This window comes from Leucopleurus acutus, assembly GCF_964270905.1.
Source record: "Leucopleurus acutus genome assembly, chromosome: 19".
Classification (NCBI taxonomy): domain Eukaryota; kingdom Metazoa; phylum Chordata; class Mammalia; order Artiodactyla; family Delphinidae; genus Leucopleurus; species Leucopleurus acutus.
In genome coordinates this window covers 45,686,864-45,709,519 of record NC_139161.1, presented here as the reverse complement: position 1 = coordinate 45,709,519, position 22,656 = coordinate 45,686,864, and the positions used below count along the sequence as shown (strand labels likewise).

At 35.0% G+C, this 22,656-nt stretch overlaps 1 protein-coding gene and 1 pseudogene across 2 annotated transcripts in view; both read right to left on the bottom strand.

The window, feature by feature from the left end:
* The window catches only part of TAOK1 (TAO kinase 1), a 153,748-nt gene that overhangs the window by 48,205 nt on the left and 82,887 nt on the right, over nt 1–22,656 (bottom strand). The window contains exons 4-10 of the mRNA XM_082860880.1: nt 20,213–20,314; nt 18,586–18,631; nt 17,929–18,025; nt 15,798–15,911; nt 13,042–13,133; nt 1,637–1,730; nt 11–92 (exon numbers count right to left, since the gene is read on the bottom strand). Coding sequence (XP_082717006.1) covers nt 11–92; nt 1,637–1,730; nt 13,042–13,133; nt 15,798–15,911; nt 17,929–18,025; nt 18,586–18,631; nt 20,213–20,314 — 627 coding nt within the window. The remainder of the gene's footprint in view (nt 1–10; nt 93–1,636; nt 1,731–13,041; nt 13,134–15,797; nt 15,912–17,928; nt 18,026–18,585; nt 18,632–20,212; nt 20,315–22,656) is intronic.
* Nucleotides 8,329–9,695, bottom strand: LOC309975682 (lysine-rich coiled-coil protein 1-like; annotated as a pseudogene). Its single transcript has one exon. The product of its transcript is annotated as a lysine-rich coiled-coil protein 1-like (transcript).

The following is a 22,656-nucleotide window of genomic DNA, read 5'->3' as shown; positions in this document are numbered from 1 at the left end:
TTGAACTGACCTTTAAAAGTTCCTCTGATGTAGGGCGATCTTGAGGGATTTTCTGGAGGCAAGAATCTACAAAGTTGCGAAAATAATCAGACCTATTGTAAAGGAAAGTATCAAGTGAACATATTGCTATTTCCTTTAAAAACATCCACAAAACAAGGCATGTGCCTACTGGTGGGAGGGGGGATGGAAAAGAAATGATAAAAAAAGAAGATACTATATACATTTCATATATATCTATGAAAAGTTATCTAAAGCAACCAATGAATCTTCACCATTTTCCGAAGATAAATTTGCACAGATTATTTTAAAATTCTGCTCCCACATTTAAAATATCATAACTCATTCTATATTGAGGGAAAATTAGAAAAGCCAATATTTTCCTTTTAGCATTCAAATCTAAGATAACTTTATTTTTTTGCCTTTCTATAAGCCACCTTTCTTTCTTCTTTGCCCCCTGGATCATCTTCTGTATAGAGTGATTCAGAATATCACTCCATTTGCTTTGAAGGGAGCATTTTGTATACCTAAGTATTTAATGTCCTAGAGCAAATGGATAAAACTTCCATTAAATCCAGAAAACCAATTGAGATATTTTTTTAAAACATCAGAAGTCTTAACACATTATTATTATATAGTGTTACTGATGAGAGTTCAATGAGTAAGCCAGTAATAATTTCTCCATCGATGTTTGTAATATTCAAAGAAGACCTTAAGTTCTTTACAAGCAAAAAAGGAACTCTTTTTTGAATCCCCAACGTATCAATTGAACACAGTGTGAAGACAGTCTGTGTTCAATATACTTATTACTTATATGTACCATAATACTAAAGTCTGAGCCAAAAGATTCCTTCTATGTATATCTACAAAAGTACTAAGAACTATGAATGTGTGTTAATTAATCCTTAAAAAATAAAGTATTGCTAACTTATGCATCTACCTTTTTAAAAATATTTATTAAATATGCTACATATACCCCTGGAATTTTTCAAATGCTAGATACACCTGAGGAATTAATTTCCCAGTAAAATTTTCTGATAAAAATCCTCATTTTCTAAAACTGTCAATCAGTTCTCCATAAACTTTTTTACATGAATGAATGTAATTTTATCACATCAAGGAAGCACTAGAAGAAAAAAAACATTAAGCAGTCTGAATAACAAATGTCATAATAACAATTAGAATGATTCCAAAGTTATGAATTATCTGGTAATTCTGATAAATCAAACCATTTTACCTATGTCTTATACTATATAAATTATAAACCATTCTCCAACTGAACTTCACTACAGGTTGTGGCAATCTATATTTTAGTTATAAAATATTATGTTTAAATCATGCTATTTATTATATAATCAGGGTTATGTATGTTCCTAAAGTTCAAAAAACTAAATATAATTTTTTTGTGAAAAGCAAATACTTTTTGCTTCCATGTGGCATCATCTATCCTTTGTTTCTGAACTAAGTTATATATATGCTAAGAAAGCAGACATAATAAAGGATAAACATGATATAACCTATTTTAATATCTTTTCAGGTAATACATTTTACCTAACTGAAATGAAATCACTTCGATAACATTATGAAAAACCAGTTAATTTATACAATGTCGAGTAATATATCTCTTAGCAATACTCACCATTCATTAGACTGTAGTGTAGGGGATTCATTTTGGGCTATGTGATATAAGGCACTCATTGCATTCATATTAAATAAAGGAGGCTTCCTTTCCGCTGTAAAAGAAAGAAAACTTTCCTGTTAAAATATGTGCCTGTTATACAGGGACATACAAGTATTGTTAAAGTTTTTTTGTTTTTGTTTTTTTTTGAAATAATTTTAAACTTAGCAAAAAAAATTTCAAGTAGAGTTCAAAGAACTTTTTCAAGTGAGTCAATGTACAGTAAATTGCTGGCATGATGCCCCACCCTTCCTAAATACTTTAGTGTATATTTCCTAAACATATTCTCATACTAAAAAAACATAACACAGCCATTAAACCGACCAGTAATACTGATACATGACTATCATCTAAATCCTCAAACCCCATTCAAGTTTCAATCGAGTATCCCAATAATGTCCTCTGTAGCAAAAGTGTCCTTTGGTCATTTGCATCCTTCAAGGAAATTATCTATTTTATCTAATTTGTTAAATTTATTAACAAAGTTGTTCATAGTATTTCCTTATAATTCCTTCCTTCCTCCTTCCCTCCCTCCCTTCCTCCCTCCCTCCTTTCTTTTCTTTATTTTTTGGCTGCGTTAGGTCTTAGTTGCGTCACAGGGCCGGGGGGGGGGGGGGGGGGGGGGGTCTTCGTTAAAGCGTGAGGGATCTTTCATTGCCGCATGGGCTCTTCGTTGTGGTGTGCAGGCTTCTCTCTAGTTGTGGCATTTGTGCTTTCTCTCTCTAGTTGTGGTGTGCAGGGGCTCTGTAGTTTGTGGCACGCGGGCTCTCTCGTTGAGGTGTGCGAGCTCAGTAGTTGTCACGCATGGGTTTTAGTTGCCCCCACGGCATGTGGGATCATCGAACCTGCGTCCCCTGCACTGGAAGGTGGATTCTTTACCACTGGACCACCAGGGAAGTCCCTATAATTCTTTTAATACCTGTAAAATCTGTAGTGATGTCACCTCTTATTCCTGATATTGTGTCTTCTCTCTTCTTTTCCTGATCAATCTGGCTAGTGGTTTACCAATTTTATTAATTTTCTCAAACAACTAGCTTTTGGTTTCACTGATTTCTCTATTGCTTCTCTGCTTTCTATTTAACTGATTTCTGCTTTGATATTTTATTCTCTTTCTTCTGCTTATTTTGGGTTGAATTTCCTCTTCTTTTTCCAGTCTCTTAAGGTGAGCTGAAGTCATGACCTTGACAATTTTGAAGTATAAAAGACTCTTGAATATCCCTCAATTTGGGTTGGTCCTAATAATTAAATTTGGGCTATACAACTTTGGCAGGAATATCACAGAAGTAAATGTTATATTTTTCTAATTTATTCTATAAGATGATGTATGATTTCAAATGGTTTCATTATTGATGGTGTTCACTTTGATCACTTACGGTGGTGTCTACCAGGCTTCTTCACAGTAGTTTCTCTTTTTGTCTTTGTAATTAATAAGTATTTTGTGAGAAGGTACTTATATAAATATCCTGTTTTTCATAAAACTTTCATTTTATTCTTTATTATATGGACTTGTAGACTTCTATTTATTTAATAAGTTATAACCTGCTATTATCATTTATTTTGATGTTCAAACTGCCTCACATTTGAGCATTAAGAACCTTTTTATGATGGCTTCTATTTTTTTCACGTGGCCCCATCACTCCTTGATCCTTCCTTGCTTTCTGGCACACTAAGATGTTCCAGGAGCATCTTGTACTTTCCCCACTCCAAGAAACTATGGCAACGCATGTACTCACTGCTACTGAGGTGTCACTGTTCTTAGATCCTCTCAGTGGATAGAGTTAGGGCATACATGCACATTAAATATCTATATTTGTTTATTGAAAACAATTGAGTTCACCATAATATCACAAATCCAACCCAATACCATAGTATTTATTCCAGCTTATCCTCTTCCCATGATTTGTAATACCCCTCTCTGACAATGAAAAACCTCACTCTCATTATCTTTAATATATTTTATTTGATAAATTTCCCCTGTATGTAACCAGCTGATTTTTGTGTATGATATAAGATAGTGGTCCATTTTCTTTTCTTTTCGTTTTTTGGCCATGTCATGTGGCTTGCAGGATCTTATTTCCCCAACCAGGAAATTGAACCCGTGCCATGGCAGTGAAAGTGCAGAGTCCTAACCCCTGGACCACCAGGGAATTCCTGATACTGGTCCATTTTCACTCTTTGCATGTGGTTTTCCAGTTTTCCCAATACCATTTACTGAAGAGACTGTCCTTTCCCCATAGTCTATACTTGACCTGTTGCTGTAAATTAATTAACCATATAGGCATGGGTTTATTTCTGGGCTCTCTATCCTGTTCCATTGATCTATGTGTTTGTCTTATGCCAATATCATACTGTTTTGATTACTAAAGTTTTCTAATACAGTTCAAAACAGAAGTATGATGCCTCCAGCTTTCTTCTTCTTTATCAAGATTGCTTTTGCTATTCAGCGTCTTCTGTGGTTCCATACAAAGTTTAGGATTGTTAGTTTTATTTCTGTGAAAAATGCCATTGGAATTTTGATGGAGATGGCACTGAATCTGTAGACTGCTTTGGATAATATGGACATTTTAATAATATTTATTCTTCCAATCCATGAGCACAAAATATCTTCCCATTTATTTGTGTTCTTTTCAATTTCTCTCATAAAAGTCTTATAGTTTTCAGTTTACAGGTCTTTAACCTTCTCAGTTAAATTTATTCCTAGGTATTTTATTCTTTTTGATATGATTGTAAATGGGGTTGTTCTCTTAATTTCTCTTTCTTATAGTTTGTTATTAGTGTACAGAAATACAACTGATTTTTGTATACTGATTTTGTACCCTGCAACTTGACTGAACTTGTTTATTAGTTCTAACAGTTTGCTGGTGGAATCTTCAGGGTTTTCTGTATATAATACCATGTCATCTTCAAATAGCGACAGTTTTACTTCTTCCTTTCTGATCTGGATGTCTTTTATTTCTTCTTCTTGCCTATCTGGACTTCCAATACTATGTTGAATAAAAGTGGCAAGAGTGGGCATCCTTTTCTTGTTCCCGATCTCAGAGGAAAATATCTTAGCTTTTCACTGTTGAGTATGATGTTAGCTTTGAGCTTGTCATATATGGTCTTTATTATGTTGAGGTATGTTTCCTCTATACCCACTTTGTTGTGAATTTTTATCATAAATGGATGCTGAATTCCGTCAAAAGCTTTTTCTGCATCTACTGAGATGATCATATGATTTTTATCCTTCATTTTGTTAAAGTGATGTACCACACTGATTGATTTGTGCATTTTGAACCATCCTTACATGCTTGGAATAAATACCACTTTATCATGGGGTATGATCCTTTTACTGTATTGTTGAATACTGTTTGCTACTACTTTGTTGAGGATTTTTGCATCTATGTTCATCAGGGATATTGGCGTGTAATTTTCTTTTCTTATAGTGTCCTTGTCTGGTTTTGGTATCAGAGTAATGCTGATCTTGTAAAATAAGTTTGGTAGTGTTTCCTCCTCTTCTGTTTTTTGGAAGAATTTGAGAATGACTGGTATTAATTCTTCTTTAAATGTTTGGTAAAATTCACCAGTGAAGCCATTGGGTCCTGGACTTCTGTTTGTTGGGAGGTTTTTGGTTACTGATTCAATCTCCTTACTAATAATCAGTCTGTTTAGATTTTCTGTTTCTTCATGATTCAGTATTGGTACATTGAATATTTCCAGGAATTTGTCCATTTCTGTTAGGTTGCTCAATTTGTTGATGTATAACTGTTCATAGTAGTTTCTTGTGATTCTTTAGTATTTCTGTGTTATCAGATATAATGTCTCCTTCATCTCTTTTTTTATTTGAGTTCTCTTTCTTTTATGGAAAGTCTATCTAAAGATTTGTCTATTTTGTTTATCTTTTTAAAAAAAAACCCAGCTCTTAAGTTTCACTGTTCTTTTCTATTGTCTTTTTAGTCTCTATTTCACTTATTTCTGCTCTAATCTTTATTTCCTTCCTTCCTTCTACTAACTTAGGACTTAGCTTATTCTTTTTTTACTAATTCCTTGAGGTGGAAAGTTAGGTTGTTTATTTGAGATTGTTCTTATTTATTAAAGTAGGCATTTATCACTATGAGCTTCCCTGTTAGAACTGCCTTTTTTAATCATTTAAAAAAATTTTATTGGAGAATAGTTAATTTACAATGTTGTGTTAGTTTGAAGTGTAGAGCAAAGTGAATTTGTTATACATATATGTATATCCACTCCCTCTCTCTCTCGTTTTTTTTTTTTTAGATTCTTTTCCCATATAGGCCATTGCAAAGTATTGAGTAGAGTTCCTTATGCTATACAGCAGGTTCTCATTAGTTATCTAGAACTGCTTTTGCTGCATCCCATGTTTCGTTGTTTTTTTTTTTGAAATCCCATTTATTACTTTGATTTTCCATTGTCCCTTAGTGTTTTTTTGGGGGGGCTGCATCGGGTCTTAGTTACAGCATGTGGGATCTTCGTTGCAGCGCACGGGCTTCTCTCTAGTTGCAGTGGCGTGCGGGTTTCTCTCTAGTTGTGGTGTGCGAGTTTTCTCTCTCTAGTTGTGGTGCGTGGGCTCCAGAGTGTGTGGGCTCTGTAGATTGCAGCACATGGGCTCTTTCGTTGAGGCACATGAGCTCAGTAGTTGTGGTGTGCGGGCTTAGTTGCCCCGAGGCATGTGGGACCTCAGTTCCCTGACCAGGGATCAAACCGGCGTCCCCTGCAACTGGAAGGAGGGTTCTTCACCACTGGACCACGAAGGAAGTCCCTGCTTAATCCCATATGTTTTAGTATGTTGTACTTCTATTTTCATTTATCTTGAGATATTTTTTGATTCCTTCTTTGACCCACTGAGTGCTCAGTATCATCTTGTTTACTCTCCATATATCTGTGAATATTCCAGTTTTCTCCTTATAATTGATTTCAAGTTTCGTACGACTGTGGTTGGAAAGGAATTTTGATGCGATGTTAATAATTAAAAAAAAAACTTAAAAAAATAAATTTTTTGGCTGCGTTGGGTCTTCATTGCTGCGTGTGGGCTTTTCTCTCTAGTTGCGGTGAGCGGGGGCTACTCTTCATTGTGGTGTGCGGGCTTCTCACTGCGGTGGCTTCTCTTGTTGCAGAGCACAGGCTCTAGGTGTGCGGGCTTTAGCAGTTGTGGCACATGGGCTCAGTAGTTGTGGCTCACGGGCTCTAGAGCACAGGCTCAGTAGCTGCGGCGCATGGGCTTAGTTGCTCCGCAGCATGTGGGATCTTCCTGCCCAGGGATCTTACCCACGTCCCCTGCATTGGAAAGTGGATTCTTTACCACTGGACCATCAGAGAAGTCCCAGGTATTTTCATTTGTCTTGAGATATTTTTCGATTTCTTCTTTGACCCATTGAGTGTTCAGTACTGTTTTGTTTAATCTCCATATATCTGTGAATGTTCCAGTTTTCTTCTTATAACTGATTTCAAGTTTCATACGATTGTGGTTGGGAAAGAAGTTTGATGTGATTTTAATCTTCTTAAATTTATTAAGACTTGTTTTGTGGCCTAACATAAGATCTATCCTGGAGAACATTCCGTATGCGCTTAAGAAATACGTGTATTCTGTTGCTTTGAGATGAAATGTTCTGTGTGTGTCTGTTAAGTCCATTTGGTCTAATGTGTCATTTAAGGTCAATGTTGCATATTGACTTTTTCTCTGTGATCTAGTCACTGATGAACACGGGGTATTAAAGTCCCCTACTATTATTGTATTGCTGTCGATTTCTCCCTTTAGGTCTGTTTATGTTGTTTTATATATTTAGGTGATCTTATGTTGGGTGCATAAATATTTACAAAAGGTATATTCTCTTGCTGAACTGACTTCTTTAATCATTATGTAATGCCTTTCTTTGTCTTTTATTACAGTCTTTTTTTTAAGTCTATTTTGTCTGACAAAACTATAGCTACCCTAGCTTTCTTTTGGTTTCCATTTATATGGAATATCTTTTTCCATTCCTCACTTTCAGTCTCTATGTGTCCTTATATCTGAAGTAACTCTCTTGTAGGCAACATACAGATGGGTTTTGTTTTTTTATCCATTTAGTCATTCCATTTCTTTTGATTGGAGAATTTAGTTCACTTACAATTAAAGTAATTATTGATAAATATATGTACTCATTGCCATTTTGTTAATCGGTTTCTGGCTGTTTCGTAATTCCTTTGTTCCTTTCTTCTCCTCTCACTCTCTTCCTTTGTGAATTGATGACTATCTTTAGTGTTAAGTTTGGATTCCTTTCTCTATATCTTTTGTGTATCTACTAGAGGTTTTGCTTTGTGATTGATATGAAGCTTACAAAATATATAAAACAACATATTTATAATAGTCTATTTTAAGTTGATAACAACTTAAGTTTAAAAAAAGCTCTACACAGGGCTTCCCTGGTGGCGCAGTGGTTGAGAGTCCGCCTGCCGATGCAGGGGACGTGGATTCGTGCCCCACTCCGGGAAGATCCCACATGCTGTGGAGTGGCTGGGCCCATGAGCCATGGCTGCTGAGCCTGCGAGTCCGGAGCCTGTGCTCCGCGACGGGAGAGGCCACAACAGTGAGAGGCCCACGTACCGCAAAAAAAAAAAAAAAAAAAAAAGTTCTACAGTTTTACTCCCCACCACCATGTTTTATCTTTTGTTTGTTGGTTTTGATTTATGTACTTTTTTGTAGAAATTAGAACTTTATTATATTATAAACATTTCCAGAATATAAACTGATTTTGTATCAAGACTTTTTGAAACGTTTAAAACTGTATGTAACTTAAGCTTATTATATAATGTATGTCATTTTCCACTTTCCAATCTAGAAAACAGACTGCAAGTTAGATCTAATGAAGAAAAAAAAATATCAATGTAAGCTGCTTCACAGAGAAAACTAATGAATATAAAAACACCCACCCCAAACTAACACCCAATCAAGAAATAGATTCTATAAAGCCTATTAATCCTCCAATTTAAAATAAATGACCTCCCAAGGGAAAAATACTTCCACCATCATAGCAATTTGATGAATAAAAGCAGAGCCACTCTCATTAAGGGAAATTACATTATGTATAAGAAAAATGTAGTAATGATTTTAGGAGCAGAAAAGTAATTTCCATTTTGGAGAGCAAGCACACTAAATGTTTTCTGTTCACTTAGCCTTTGTACCTGTTCACATGAAAAGAGCGATATGAACATAAACATCATAAAACCAAGCTCCTTAACTATTTCTTCAGTTTAACCTCAGGAGAACCAATGCAAGAGCTTCAAAATCCAAGGGCAGACTGGTCCCAAAGCATCTCCTCTTCTGTCCTTTCTTTCCCTTGTTCCTTTTTCTCTTTTCTACGCTTATGTTCCTCTTTCTTAGAGGCTACACCTCAGCTTTTTTTCTCCTTTCGGTTCTTAAGCTTTTCTGTACTGACTCTGACTGTTTCCACCTGTTTCTTTGGATGCTCTTGTGTTTGTCTAAATCTATTTCCTCATAAGCTTTCTTCCTCTTATGCTTGGGCCACTCCTCCTCTGGTTTTTCCTGGCCTTCCTCTGGGTATCTTTCTCTCTTCTGATGTATCTGTTTATAACTAGCTTGATGGGCACTGGCACTGTTTTCTGAGGAGAGGTGCCTGTAAACTCCAGATCATACACTGTATGAGCCACAGTTTTACTCTTGTTGACTAAAGTTCAGGGATACTGGTTTTCCTGAGAAACAGTCCCTGGTGAATTGACAGTAGTTCAGGGAGTCCAGTCTCAGCCTGCTGTCATGAGCTGGTAGTCACTGAGGTAACCGCTTCTCCACTGCTTGTGAAATATTGCACGGTCTTCGGTAGGTCTGGACGGGTTCATAAGGGAGTCTTTGATCAAATATTCTACACCTGGGTCTAGAATTAACCTCTTATTTGTATCCACAGGTTTCCAAATAATCCTCTCTCACCTTCCTGAAACAAGTCTTTGGCTCTAAGCCTCTGGCTTTCTGCACTTTGATATAATCTTCAAGTTCATCTTGAAAAGAGTCAGATGTCTTCCTTGAATACTTCATTAGGTTGACAAAGGATTCTGCTTATCAGGTTGAGAACTTGGTGGAGAAATTTGATCATACTCACCCATTAATTGCTTCAGTTTTTTAGCACGAACTTTCCCCAAATAGCGAGACTGTGCAACAACTGAGGAGCTAAAAACCATGATGTAGAGATTAAAAAATCTATTTTTGTCCAATACTTCACTCCCATTCACCTCATAATGTGAAATTCATTGTGATTCAAATTATGGCACTATTCCTTATAAGCCTTTTATAAAAGGTATCTGTAAAAAGTTCATTCTTTGCTCATTCAATGTGGTATCTTCTCTGAGGCAGGGGTGGCCATCTACAACTACCATCTCCCTCTCCGCCAATGCCAGCTGGTGGATAGGCCAAGGTGGAGGAGGCGGAGAGGCAGGGACAACCGCTGCCTCTGCCGCCACCGAGCAAGCGTGGTGGGAGCAGGAGGTGGAGACCGCACTTCCTGAGAGGAAGTCACCACCACCACCAGTGGCTGAATGGACAGCACCACCACAAGGCCGCCATAGCGGCAAGGTGCACCACTGATTTATGTTTTTGATGTCACAGTTTACATCTTTCTATCCTGTGTACACATTAACAAATTACTGTAGTTATATTTATTTTGATTTATTTTCCTTTTACTCCTTTTAAAGTTCTGAAATTTTACATCCTCAATATATACTTTTATAATCAGAAAAAAGTGGTAAATTTATTTTTATAAACACGATTGTACAATCATTCCTGAAAACAACAAACCAGGGATCTTTTCCATCACATTAACTGTAATCAAACATACAAACTCACCTATGAAAAATCCTGCACTTTAAGATTTCTTGGTCATAGGACATAACCAAGCTATGAGAAAACAGTTTGCTTTAATTCACTATCTTTAACTATTTTAAAGTAAAAGCATGTAACAGATTTAGTTCCCAAGACTACAAATCTAATTTGCATGCCTATAGACCTGTACTGTCTAACAGGGTACCCCCTAGCCACATGTGACTATTTATATGTAAACTTATTGAAATGAAATACAATTTTAAGGGACTTCCCTGGTGGTCCAGTGGTTAAGACTCGGAGCTCCCAATGCAGGGGGCCCGGGTTTGATCCCTGGTCAGGGAACTAGTTCCTGCATGCCAGAACTAAAAGATCCTGCATGCCACAACTAAAGATACCGCATGCCACAACTAAAGATTCCGCATGCCGCAACGAAGATCCCACACGTGGAAACAAGGAGCCTGCATGCCACAACTAAGACCCAGCACAACCAACTAAATAAATAAATATTTAAAAAAAAAAGAAAAATACAATTTTAAGTTCAGTTCCTCAGTTACATTAGCCACATTTCAAGTGCTCAAAGGCATGGAGACACAGAACATTTCTACCAATGCAGAGTTTTATTTGCTTGTGCTCCTCTAGACCTTTCCCTTGGAACCCAAAGCAGGCTTAAAATATAGTTCCTGAACTTAGAACAACTTCATAATTCAAAACATTTGTAAGTAAAATTTTTTAAAGTGATTATGAAAGACTATTTATAAAAGTTGAAGATGCCAAATGTATGCCTAAAACTCTAAGAATTTCTTTAAGACATCTCACTCATTTGAAATTATCCAAAGGCAGTCACATCTTCTGAAGTTGCTTTATTATATAAGCATAAAAACTCTCACTGTGAAGTAATTCTATCTTGTGAACCACAATAAAAAGAAGCTAGAAAAGTCTGGAAAAAAGAAACCATTTCACAGAAACTGCAGAGTTTAGAGAGGTTTCTTTCCAAGCAGTACAATTAGCCAATGAATACTTTCTAATCAGATAAATACTAAAATATATCAATGATATCTAACAGGACCATTAATGCAATTTCGCTATCACCAAGGGGCACATATATGCATCAGCCAGCATAAGAGTGTAAAAATAACCCATGGGCAGAATATATTAACCAGCTTTTTTACATTTATACCCAGGTTTCTTAAGAAAGTAATTAGGATCTACCAGTAGGAAGAAGAATCAAGAGAAAAAGAATTTAAGACACTTAAGGATACTTTCAAATGGAAGAAACATTTTGCAAACCTCAAACTGAGATGAAGAGATCAGAGGAGAATGGCATTATGGTAATCGCCAAATCTCTATTTACTGCTGTTATCAAACTTTAAAATAAATATGATTTGTCAAAATTACACATGGATTTTTTTTTTTTTTTTTGCAGTACACAGGCCTCTCACTGTTCTGGCCTCTCCCGTTGCGGAGCACAGGCTCCAGAGGCGCAGGCTCAGCAGCCATGGCTCACGGGCCCAGCCGCTCCGCGGCATGTGGGATCTTCCCAGACCGGGGCACAAACCTGTGTCCCCTGCATCGGCAGGCGGACTCTCAACTACTGCGCCACCAGGGAAGCCCTACACATGGATTTTTTTTTTTTTTTTTTTTTTTTTTTTCTGTACGTGGGCCTCTCACTGTTGTGGCCTCTCCCGTTGTGGAGCACAGGCTCCGGACGCGCAGGCTCAGTGGCCATGGCTCACGGGCCCAGCCGCTTCGCGGCATGTGGTATCCTCCCAGACCGGGGCACGAACCCGTGTCCCCTGCATCGGCAGGCGGACTCTCAACCACTGCGCCACCAGGGAAGCCCGGATTTTTACTTTAATGTGTTGTTTTCAATTCTTGGTCACTCCTAGAATGGTTCAATTAAATATTCTTGTTTTTAAATAAAGTTTAATGGAATGCTCTTATAAGAAGGAAAAAAGAAAAGGATATTGGGCTTGTGGGGGGAAGCCTGTGGAATCAAGAGCAAGAAGATGGCCATCATCTTCAGTTACAGTGACAGTTCAATTACCCACCTGGCTCACTTACATTGGGAATGTTAGTGAAGTTATGGTGGTCCGCTGCTTTAAGCATAGTTCAATTTATGGGCAACAGAATGTGTGCATAAAATTAAACTACTACAATATGTATGCAGCCTGACAGCTAATTCTTAAATCTAACTCAAAGTAGTAAGTATCCTAGGTAAAGGTAAGTAACTCATAAATGCTTCAGAGACCACCTATAGATGGTAAATCTAGTAATCACATATATATTCCAAGTGTTTAACAAATACTCATTAATAATAAGACATAGATACCTCAAATTTAATTAATACTATAGTGGAAATTATTTTAGACCTAATTTAACAGAGCAAATACAATATACCTAAGCTAATATATATAAAAATTACCAGATAAACAAAATGAAAACTATGTAATAAACATATTGCTCCCCTTAGCAACCAACATAAAAAACAAAAAGCTGTAATTTGGTATAGAAATTGAGGTAAAACTTTGATCAAAATTTACTACATAGTAATAAAGAACATGCTTACCTAGTTCAATACACGTTATACCAAGAGACCATACATCTACTTTTCCATCATACTGTCCTTCATCCATGGCTAAAATTACTTCTGGGGCCATCCTAAAAAATAAAATGTCATTTAAATTAAAGTTAAAAAAATGTATACTATTCTTTTAAAATGTAATGACTATCTACATGGAGAACACCTGGTGTGAATTCCAGGCAATATATCTGGACATTAAGAATTTTTATAATATGAAATAAATGTATTACAGGTTGTGAGGTAAATATTTACCTTTGCATATACAGTGTGAGACTCATTCTCACCATGTGTCATGATCATATAACAGCATCCTAAAGGAAGGATGCCCTAGAGGAGGGCTGTATTCTGCATCCGTTCAAGTCTGCAAATTCTAATACTGTATAGCCTTTAGGCCAGTGATTCTCAAACATTTTGGTCTCAGGATTCCATCTAATTTTTGCTTGAAAGATGGAATTTTACCATTGGCATTGAATACCATCAGTTGTTTCCTTTGAAATGACAAACTCACTCCATTTATTTCAGGAAGTACCTATCACAATATCCAACGCTGAATAAGCATAGCTTGTCAGCCTTTCTTTCAAATTAGAATAGTATCCCATGATAAAAGTGGCTAGGGCAGCTCACAACTAAAACAATCACAAAATTATCAACTTTATAACCAACCAACGATGGTGTCTTGGTGATAAAATGAAACACAGAACTTCCCTGGCAGTCCAGTGGTTAAGACTCCACGCTTCCATTCATTGCAGCGGGGGTGGCAGGTTCGATCCCTGGTCGGGGAGATCCCACATGCCACTCGGCGCAGCCAAAAAAACACAAAAACCAAAACAAAAAACCCCCCAAAAAGCCTACAAAAAACGAAACACTAATTCACGTCTTCAACTAGAGTCTGTGGTTCTTGATGATACTTTACCTTATACTTCATATGTATTTGGTATTAAGCACAGATAGGTACTTATAACAGTTGCTGACGGCTTCAATAAGATTATTACCAGGTATCCCTGTGTGTGTGTTTGTGTGTGCGTGCACATGTGCATTTGTGTAAAGACATATAAATATGAACCTAGTTCCTGTGTTCCAAGTACACTATATACAAATTAACCAATATGTTTACTTTATTGTAAACTTTCAATTGTCAATGTGTTCTTTAAGATGCTGAAGGAAGTTTGAGAAATTATCAAGAAAAGTTAAACAAGTAATTTGTTTTTTTATTGCAGAACTTTTGAGGGCCTTTTTAATATCTAATATTCATCATTAATATCTAAAGAGGGGAAGCACTGAGAAATATTATACACTCACAGAACCCTTTTTTATGGGGGGGACTCTATCTAAACTAGGGTTTTACATAGAAATTTTTGGTCATCTAGAGCAGTGGTCTTCAAATTTTTAATTCATTTATTTACCTTCAATGAATTTATAAAAATTGTGTATCCCTTGCACACTTTTGAGATGATATGTAAATTTTATAAATTTAATAGCTGCAAAGGATATAATGCACAGTGTATGTATGTATATTGTGTACATGCTTTAAAGATATTAAAAACTTGGAGCTGCAGAATTAGTTCAATTTATTAAAAACACTGCCCTAAAAAAAAAAAAAAAAAAAACTGCCCTATAATCTAGTTAGCAAAATCAGTCTTCATGGTCATATCAATCAGTCAAATCAGAATCACCTTCTGCCAGAAAAAAGTGTGAATTCAATGCAAATAACATGTTTGTGTGTCCCCACGACAACCATGTCAGTTATGAATTCTGCACTAGAAAAAAAGGAGAGAAGGAAGATAATTGGGGAGAAAGAAAAAGCAAAGGGTAAAAGGAATGGAAGGCAGATGACTGGAAAGGTACAAGGACCTGCCAAGACTTTTGTCCTGACTCTTCAATATATCTGACAGATGCTACATCTTCTCAAATTGTTCCTCTGGTGTTACTTTGAGGCTTTTACACCACAGAGCAATGCATCACTGTAATATTCAGGGTGGGTTAGAAGCCTTTCTTTTATGAGGCAGGAGAAGGGAGATTTGAAAGGCAGGTGAGAAAGATGACGTAGTGGGCCTAAGACACAGCTCTCAGCATACATAGAAAAAGAGGATACATTTGAAAGTTGAAGATCTGGAAAATTATTCCCTTCAAACTTGCTGACATTAATAATGAATTATTCATGGATAAAATTAGATGATGTCTAGAATGTTTCAAAATAACTGAGGGGAGAGGAACAAAGGGAGAGGTGAGTGCATAGGGCAGGACTAGCCATGGGGATAAAGTTGCTGGGCTGAATGAATGATACGTAGGGTTCATTATACTTTTGTCTAGTGTTATATTTGAAATTCTCCATAATAAAAAATAAAAACAAAAAACCCCAGAGAACTCCAAGTCCACTACCAGTCTTTAGGTACTCCTAGTCTGAAGATCAATGATATATAGTAAATATAAATCTAAAGAAAACACACACATTTCCACTTAGCATTTCTATCTTTCCCCCACTTGAATTTTTATTGAATGTTTTCACTCCCACACCCAATATATGATGCAGATAATCATAGGAAGGAAACTGTAGGGGGGACAAATTTTAAAAATGGGGGATTTAAGGGGAGCACTCCGAATCTATATTTGAAACTAACTGTAATGCTTAAAGTTAAAATGTCCAAAATAACATAATATTTTCAGGAGAAAGACATCTTAAAGACGCACAACCACACACAATATCAATTATGAAGATCAAATCCAGATAAGATTATTCTTACCAATATGGCGTTCCCACAAAAGAATTGGCAGGAGATGCCATGGAAGCGGATCCAAAGTCAGCAAGTTTCACCTGGCCTGGCTCTGTCAGAAGGATATTTCCTGCTTTGATATCTCTGGGTTTAAGGAACACAGAAAATTATTTCTCTTTCCTTCACTGGGTTGTGTAAAAAAATGATAAAAATCAAATAAAAATTTGTAAAACAGAGAAGGAGAAATCAAAATAATTAAGTCCTAGGATAATCTCTCAATTGGGATGAGAATTAAGATCCAAATTAGCATACAAAAAATACAGAATTCATATATAGTAACAATTTTGTAAAAGAGAAGGCAAAATAGCAGTAAAAACAAGACAGAAAATCAGGTAATTAAAGTGTATAGTCTTCATTTGAGGTCCTGTTTATTGGTACAAATAATGGTTTTAAAAATTAAATTTAAATAGCAGACCACTCCTTCATAATTTTAAGATTTCTGAGTAACCTACTTAATGTAAAAAAAAAAAAAAAAAAAAAAAGAATTTCATGCCCCCAATTTTTAAAAAAGGATTATTCATATCATTTCCACCCTCAGGATATGAAATGAAAACAAACATATGGATAATGTAATATCCATGATCCCAGAAAATTATGGATATTTATAAAATGGGACTGTATGTCCAACGGGCACCATAACATACACTTAACCTTTCAAAAACAGAAAAACTAAGCTTCCGAGCACTTGTCAATTCTTACTATTGTAACGGACATAATACTAAATTAATCTATTTTCCTTCCATTTGTTTTTTAAAAATGAAGAGATATTTTAGGGAATTCCCTGGCAGCGCTTTTACTGCCTTGGGCCTGGGTTCAATCCTTGGTAAGGAAACTAAGATCCCACAAGCTGTGCGGTGCGAAGACCTTAGGTTATAATTCTAAATCTTCTATTCACTTACTTACTAGTATGTAAATTTCTCTTGGACCTTACAATCCTAATCTTAAAAAAAAAAAAAATCACATTAACTCACAATTGACTCTACTATATAGTTTAACATGTATTGCTTGATTCACATATATAATCAAAAAATGTTAATTTCCTTCTAAAACAGGTAAAACCAATACCAATGCTAAAAATGCATTATGGAATGGCTTAATTTTACTATTCATTATCAAGGATCATCAAGGATCAATACTCAAAGCATAAAAAGTATTAAGTATCGTTTATTTATCCCTATCATGGAATAAATCTGGCATTATCAGTTACCAGGAAGACAAGATCTAGGTTTAGTTCTAGTCTAAATCCACCTGGCTTTGTAAACTTTGGGAAATTAGTCACAAATTGGGGCATCAGTTTCTTCACTGGTAAAATGAAAAAAGTAAGACTATATAATCCCTAATGTCTTTTCCATTCCCCAAATTAAATGATTCTACAATTAATTTCAATTAAATGTGCACAAATCTATAAAGTGCACATACAGGCATACCTAAGAGATACTACAGGTTTGATTCCAGACTACCCTAACAAACAGAATACACAATAAAGCAAGTCATATGAATCTGTTGGTTTCTCAGTGCATATAAAAGTTATGTTTACACTGTAGGCTACTAAGTGTGCAGTAGCATTATCTCTAAAAAAACATTGTATATACCTTAATTTTAAAATATTTTACTGCTAATAAATGGCAAAACAATCATAATGGTAACATCAAAGATCAATGATCACAGATCACCATAACAAATAAAATGATGAAAAAGTTTGAAATACTGTGAGAATTACCAAAATGTGACAGAAACACAAAGTGAGCAAATGCTGTTGGAAAAATGGCACCTAGAGTCCTGCTTGACACAGGGTTGCCACAAACCTTAAATTTGTAAAAAAACGAGGTATCTGTGAAGTGCATTAAAGCAAAGCATAACAAAATGAGGTATGCCTGAACTTCGGAAAATCCAGCAACATGTGTAGACAAAGATAAAAATTATCCTAAACAAAGAGATCAAGTGTACTAGTATGTACTTTTAAACATGGACAATCTAAAAAACCTCAGTTTATAAGAAATGGTTTTATTTGGCTATAACCAACAAAACTTTCAGGGTTAATAAGTGAATAATGTAACAAGCCATTTGCTTGTTAATATATAATAATTTTCAAAGTGCTTACCTATGGATCATGGTATGAGAATGTAAGTAGGCTAATCCCTGGAGAGCACCATGTGTAATTGCTGCTATTTCCACTTCTTGTAATGGCTTTTTGTGAACTTAAAATAAGAAAGTTATTTGAAAATATTTTTATAAAGAACATTTTTGTTTAAAAATACATACCTAATATATAGGGCAATTTTTAAAAACTAACATTTAGCAAGACGGGATTTCCTTCCAAAGATAATAAAATAATGCTATTGAACTTTTCAACTAGTATACAGTTGTGCCTAGCTGTTAAAGTATATAGTCCACAGCCAATTTTCCTCTAAGCTAACAACATTAAGCAATTATTTGGTGATTACAAAAACAAAAGTAATAAAAGTTCTCCCTTTATTCTAATATCTTCATTCTGAACAGAAGGAACAGATGGAGCTGAATGACAAAGATTCCAAAAAAACTTGAGTCAAAATGAGAGAAAAATCCCTTTTTTTTTAATCTCTTTTTTTATGCTATTACATTACATTTAATGAGGATAGTGCATACTATGCAGAGAATATAGAAAGGTTAAGATTTTTATTCTTTCTGGAAAATTTGTACATTACTTAAGAAACCTCTTATTGAATTCTCATTTTATTTTGCTAATACTATTTTTTCTTAATGATTAAAGGGAACCTACCTTCTAGTAAATCTGAAGCAGATCCTAAACAATATTCCATTACAAGCTACATGGGAAGAAAAATTATATAAGTATTAAAATATATTATTAAAAAGATTCTACTTGAGATAAAATAAATTCACCAAGGAGATCAAGAAGACAGTTTGAAGTAAAACAAACCCTAGTCACCATTTACCTTAAAAAATGAGTATTTATGTATCTAGTAATATATTAAGTGCACATGTAAAGTTAAGCTAATGATACATTAATCTTTTACAATACCAACATATAATCATTTGTATAAGATGTGTATTTCATATATAACTACTACTAAAATTATAAAGGAATATACACATTCTGTTACTAATCTATAGTACTAAAGCAATACTTTAGTAATCGCTAGGAAGCAAAAAACTGTCTTTTGGAACTATATATACAAAGCTTAGGTTATAGTTAAAGCAAACACAGAGCACCTTCTATTTGCCAGACATTTTATATATATTAAAGCTAACTAAGGGACTTCCCTGGTGGCACAGTGGTTGGGACTCCACGCTCCCAATGCAGGGGGCCCGGGTTCGATCTCTGGTCAGGGAACTAGATCCCACATGCATGCAGCAGCTAAGAGTTCGCATGCCACAACTAAGGAGCCTGCCAGCCACAACTGAGGAGCCAGTGAGCCACAACTAAGGAGCCCACCTGCCGAAACTAAGACCCAGTGCAACCAAATAAATATTAAAAAAAAAACGAATTAAATCCTCACAACCACCTTATGAGGTAGGCCCTATTACTATCCTTATTTTACAAATGGAGAAACATGAGAGACAGAGAGGTAATCTCCCCAATGTCACTGCTTTTTCTTTAACCACAGCTTTGTATTTAGGAGTACTGCCATCACCACCAAAATTAAACTGGATAAAAATGCACCAAACATTACAAATCTAGGTTCAGGATACTAAAATGATAATTAGCTGTGACTTATTAATTATTCAAAATAAGGGATCATTCCCATTTAAAGATAATTTAGCCTCTCTCTTAAAAGATACAGTTATGCCCACAATGCTACAGTATTACTACCGTGTCACCTCAGCAGTAACAATGGGGCAATATTAATCACCACTTCTTGTAACAAAGTGTCTCAATTCTCTAGCATTAGTATTATTCAGCCAAGGAATCATAATCAGTTCAAATTTCACCAGGACTCAGCAGGACTTCACCAAGATCTTTGTGGTTAAATAGATTACAATATGTTTATGTCAAAGATAGGCTACATTTCATCCTCAAGTAACAGGATTGCTTTCACAATGTTTGATAAACCATTTGAAGAATGATACTACTAAAAAATGTCAGAGAACATTTTACCATGTACCATGTAATATATTATTAAAAAGATTCTAGTCACCATTTACCTTAAAAAATGAGTACAAGAAATGTACATAAAGGTCAGCTAAATCTCTGCAGTAAACTCACAAAACATACATTCCCTCTCCTGCCTAGGAGCTCTAGGAAAAGCTGCTCTCCCTCTCAGAATGAACTAACATTTTAAGGTGTTTCTGCATGGCCTTACACAACCATTTTGAGACATTCTTGAAATAATTAACTCTAAACAGAAACCAACTAAAATTACAGCAAGGAGGAAGCATATACCTACCCATGCTGTGTGCTCACGTAAATAGCAGCCTTTGTATTCTATACTGTTGGGATGTTTTATTCTTTGTAGAAACTTGACTTCCTTAATAATATCCTGCCATTTCTATGGGGAGGAAAAAAATGAATAAAGAAAAAATTATGAACAGCTGCTTTTCCTGAGAAAGTTATATAAGAAAAAAGTTATCAGATTAAGAAGGGTTATTGAGAACATTAAATTTCATTTGTAATACGTAAATATATAAATAATAAATTAAAAAGTTATGTTCATATAGTTTATAACTCAATTACATAATTTATAAAATTATTTCATTCAAGGTAGGACAAATTTTAGTTTGGTAAAACTTATCATCAGTGAGTCTTATTAAAATTTTATAACAACACACCAAACATGCTGATGAAAACTATACACCATATTTAGTGATTTTTCTTCAAAAGTTCATCTTCCCTTCTTATTTGCAGCTTTTTCATGTATAATTTACATACCATAAAGTTCATCTATTGTGTTTTTGGGTTATGTGTTCTACCAAACGTTAAGGTTTTGTTTGCTTTTTAAATTCAAACGAAGATTTAAACCCGTAAGTGCACACTTCCTAAAATAAAATGCTAGAGAACAATTAGTTATTATATGGGAAAGTTCATAGAAAAAAAAAAAACAGTATGAAAACATTTCCCTACATATTTTACTAAGAGCATTCCTCAATGACACCTACCAGGAAATACAGATAAACCTTCAGCCATAAGCTACTCCATGACAACCTTAGACACTTAGGCCATGTCCTAAACATAGTTACTTTTAAGAAGCAACCAGAGAACTCTAAAAATACTGTTTACTGGGTCTACACCCAGAGACTCTAGAGGCTTAGCAGCTGTGGGGTGAGAATGAGGAATCTATTTTTTGTTCTTGTTTTCGTTTTTTCAACCTTTACCACTGACTTGGGCCAGATTTCTAAAAGCAGGGAAACTGGCATAATAGGAAACTTTAAAAAACGTTTTGTACTAGAATGTAAGATCATACATCGCCGATGTTATTTCACAAGCCCTCAACAAAATACAGCAAAATATGTTCACAGTGTTTTATATAAAATGTGTAAGATATAAGATGCTAAACTGAGAAAATGTTTCATGGCCTTTAAATTTCAAGTCTGAATGATATTTGAAACTTTCAAAACAAAACAAAACCCTGCAATTTTCAATTGAAAAAAATTTCATGAAAGACGTTAATATTAGATGTGAAAAGATGATGCCCTAAATGAAACTTTTTGTTCTAGGTGTGACTAATCAAACAGACTCCAACACAGTACAAGTTTGCCTATGAAAGCTTAGTTCAGAAGTTGTGCTACAGAATAGAATATAAATGAGAGTAATCCTGTAAGAAACTGAGTTTTTTAGGTATCAAAATGATGGAACAGTGATACAATCATAATAGTGTTATCATATTCATAGTATGATCATTACAAAAACAAGATTTATCATAAAATAAAGAGATTCCAAAAAAGCAGAAAACCAAACTCTTTAAAAACTAAAGACTGATCCAGCAATTCCAACTCTGGGCATATACCTAAAGTACTGAGACAAAGGACTCAAAAAAATATTTGTGTAACCCATATTTACAGTAGCATTATTCACAATAACCAAGAGGCAGTAGAAACCTAAGCATCCATTGACAGATGAATGGATGGATAAATAAAATGTAGTGTTTTACACACACACACACACACACACACACACACACTAGCTTTAAAAAGGATAGAAATTTTGACACATACCACAACATGGATGAACTCTGAGGACATTATGTAAAGTGAAATAATCCAGTCACAAAAGGATAAATACTGCATGATTTCACTTACATCAGATACTTGAAGTAGTCAACTTCATAGAGACAGAAAATAGAAGAGTGATATCCAGGGGGTGAGGGGAGGAGGGAGTGGGGAGTTATTGTTTAATGGGTAAAGAACTGCAGTGTTTCAAGATGAAAAGAGTTCTGGAGATGAATGGTGGTGATGGATGCAAAACAATGTGAATGTCCTTAAAGCCACTGAAGTACATACTAGAAAATGGTTATGATGGTAAATTTGTTATGTGTATTTTACCACAATTAAAAATAATTACATTGAAAAATTAAAGACTGACAGATCTTAGTTTTTAAAAGTAGACTATATTTCATAAAATAAATTTATGCAATTAAACAAAATAAATATACTAAAAAGCACTACTCACAATATTAGTGAACTAAAGTATACTCAGTGTAGTATCAATAATTGTATTTTTTTTATTTTTCAGACTAGATATATATTGTCTGCTGATTAAAGTTTGCTTAAATCAGCCCTTAAAGTCTGAATCATTAAAAAAATTACATCCAATATAATTTACTGTTAAATGCATCTTATTCTAGTTTACTCTTTTAGAAACTGATAAGCCTTCTATGATAAAGATAAAGTAATA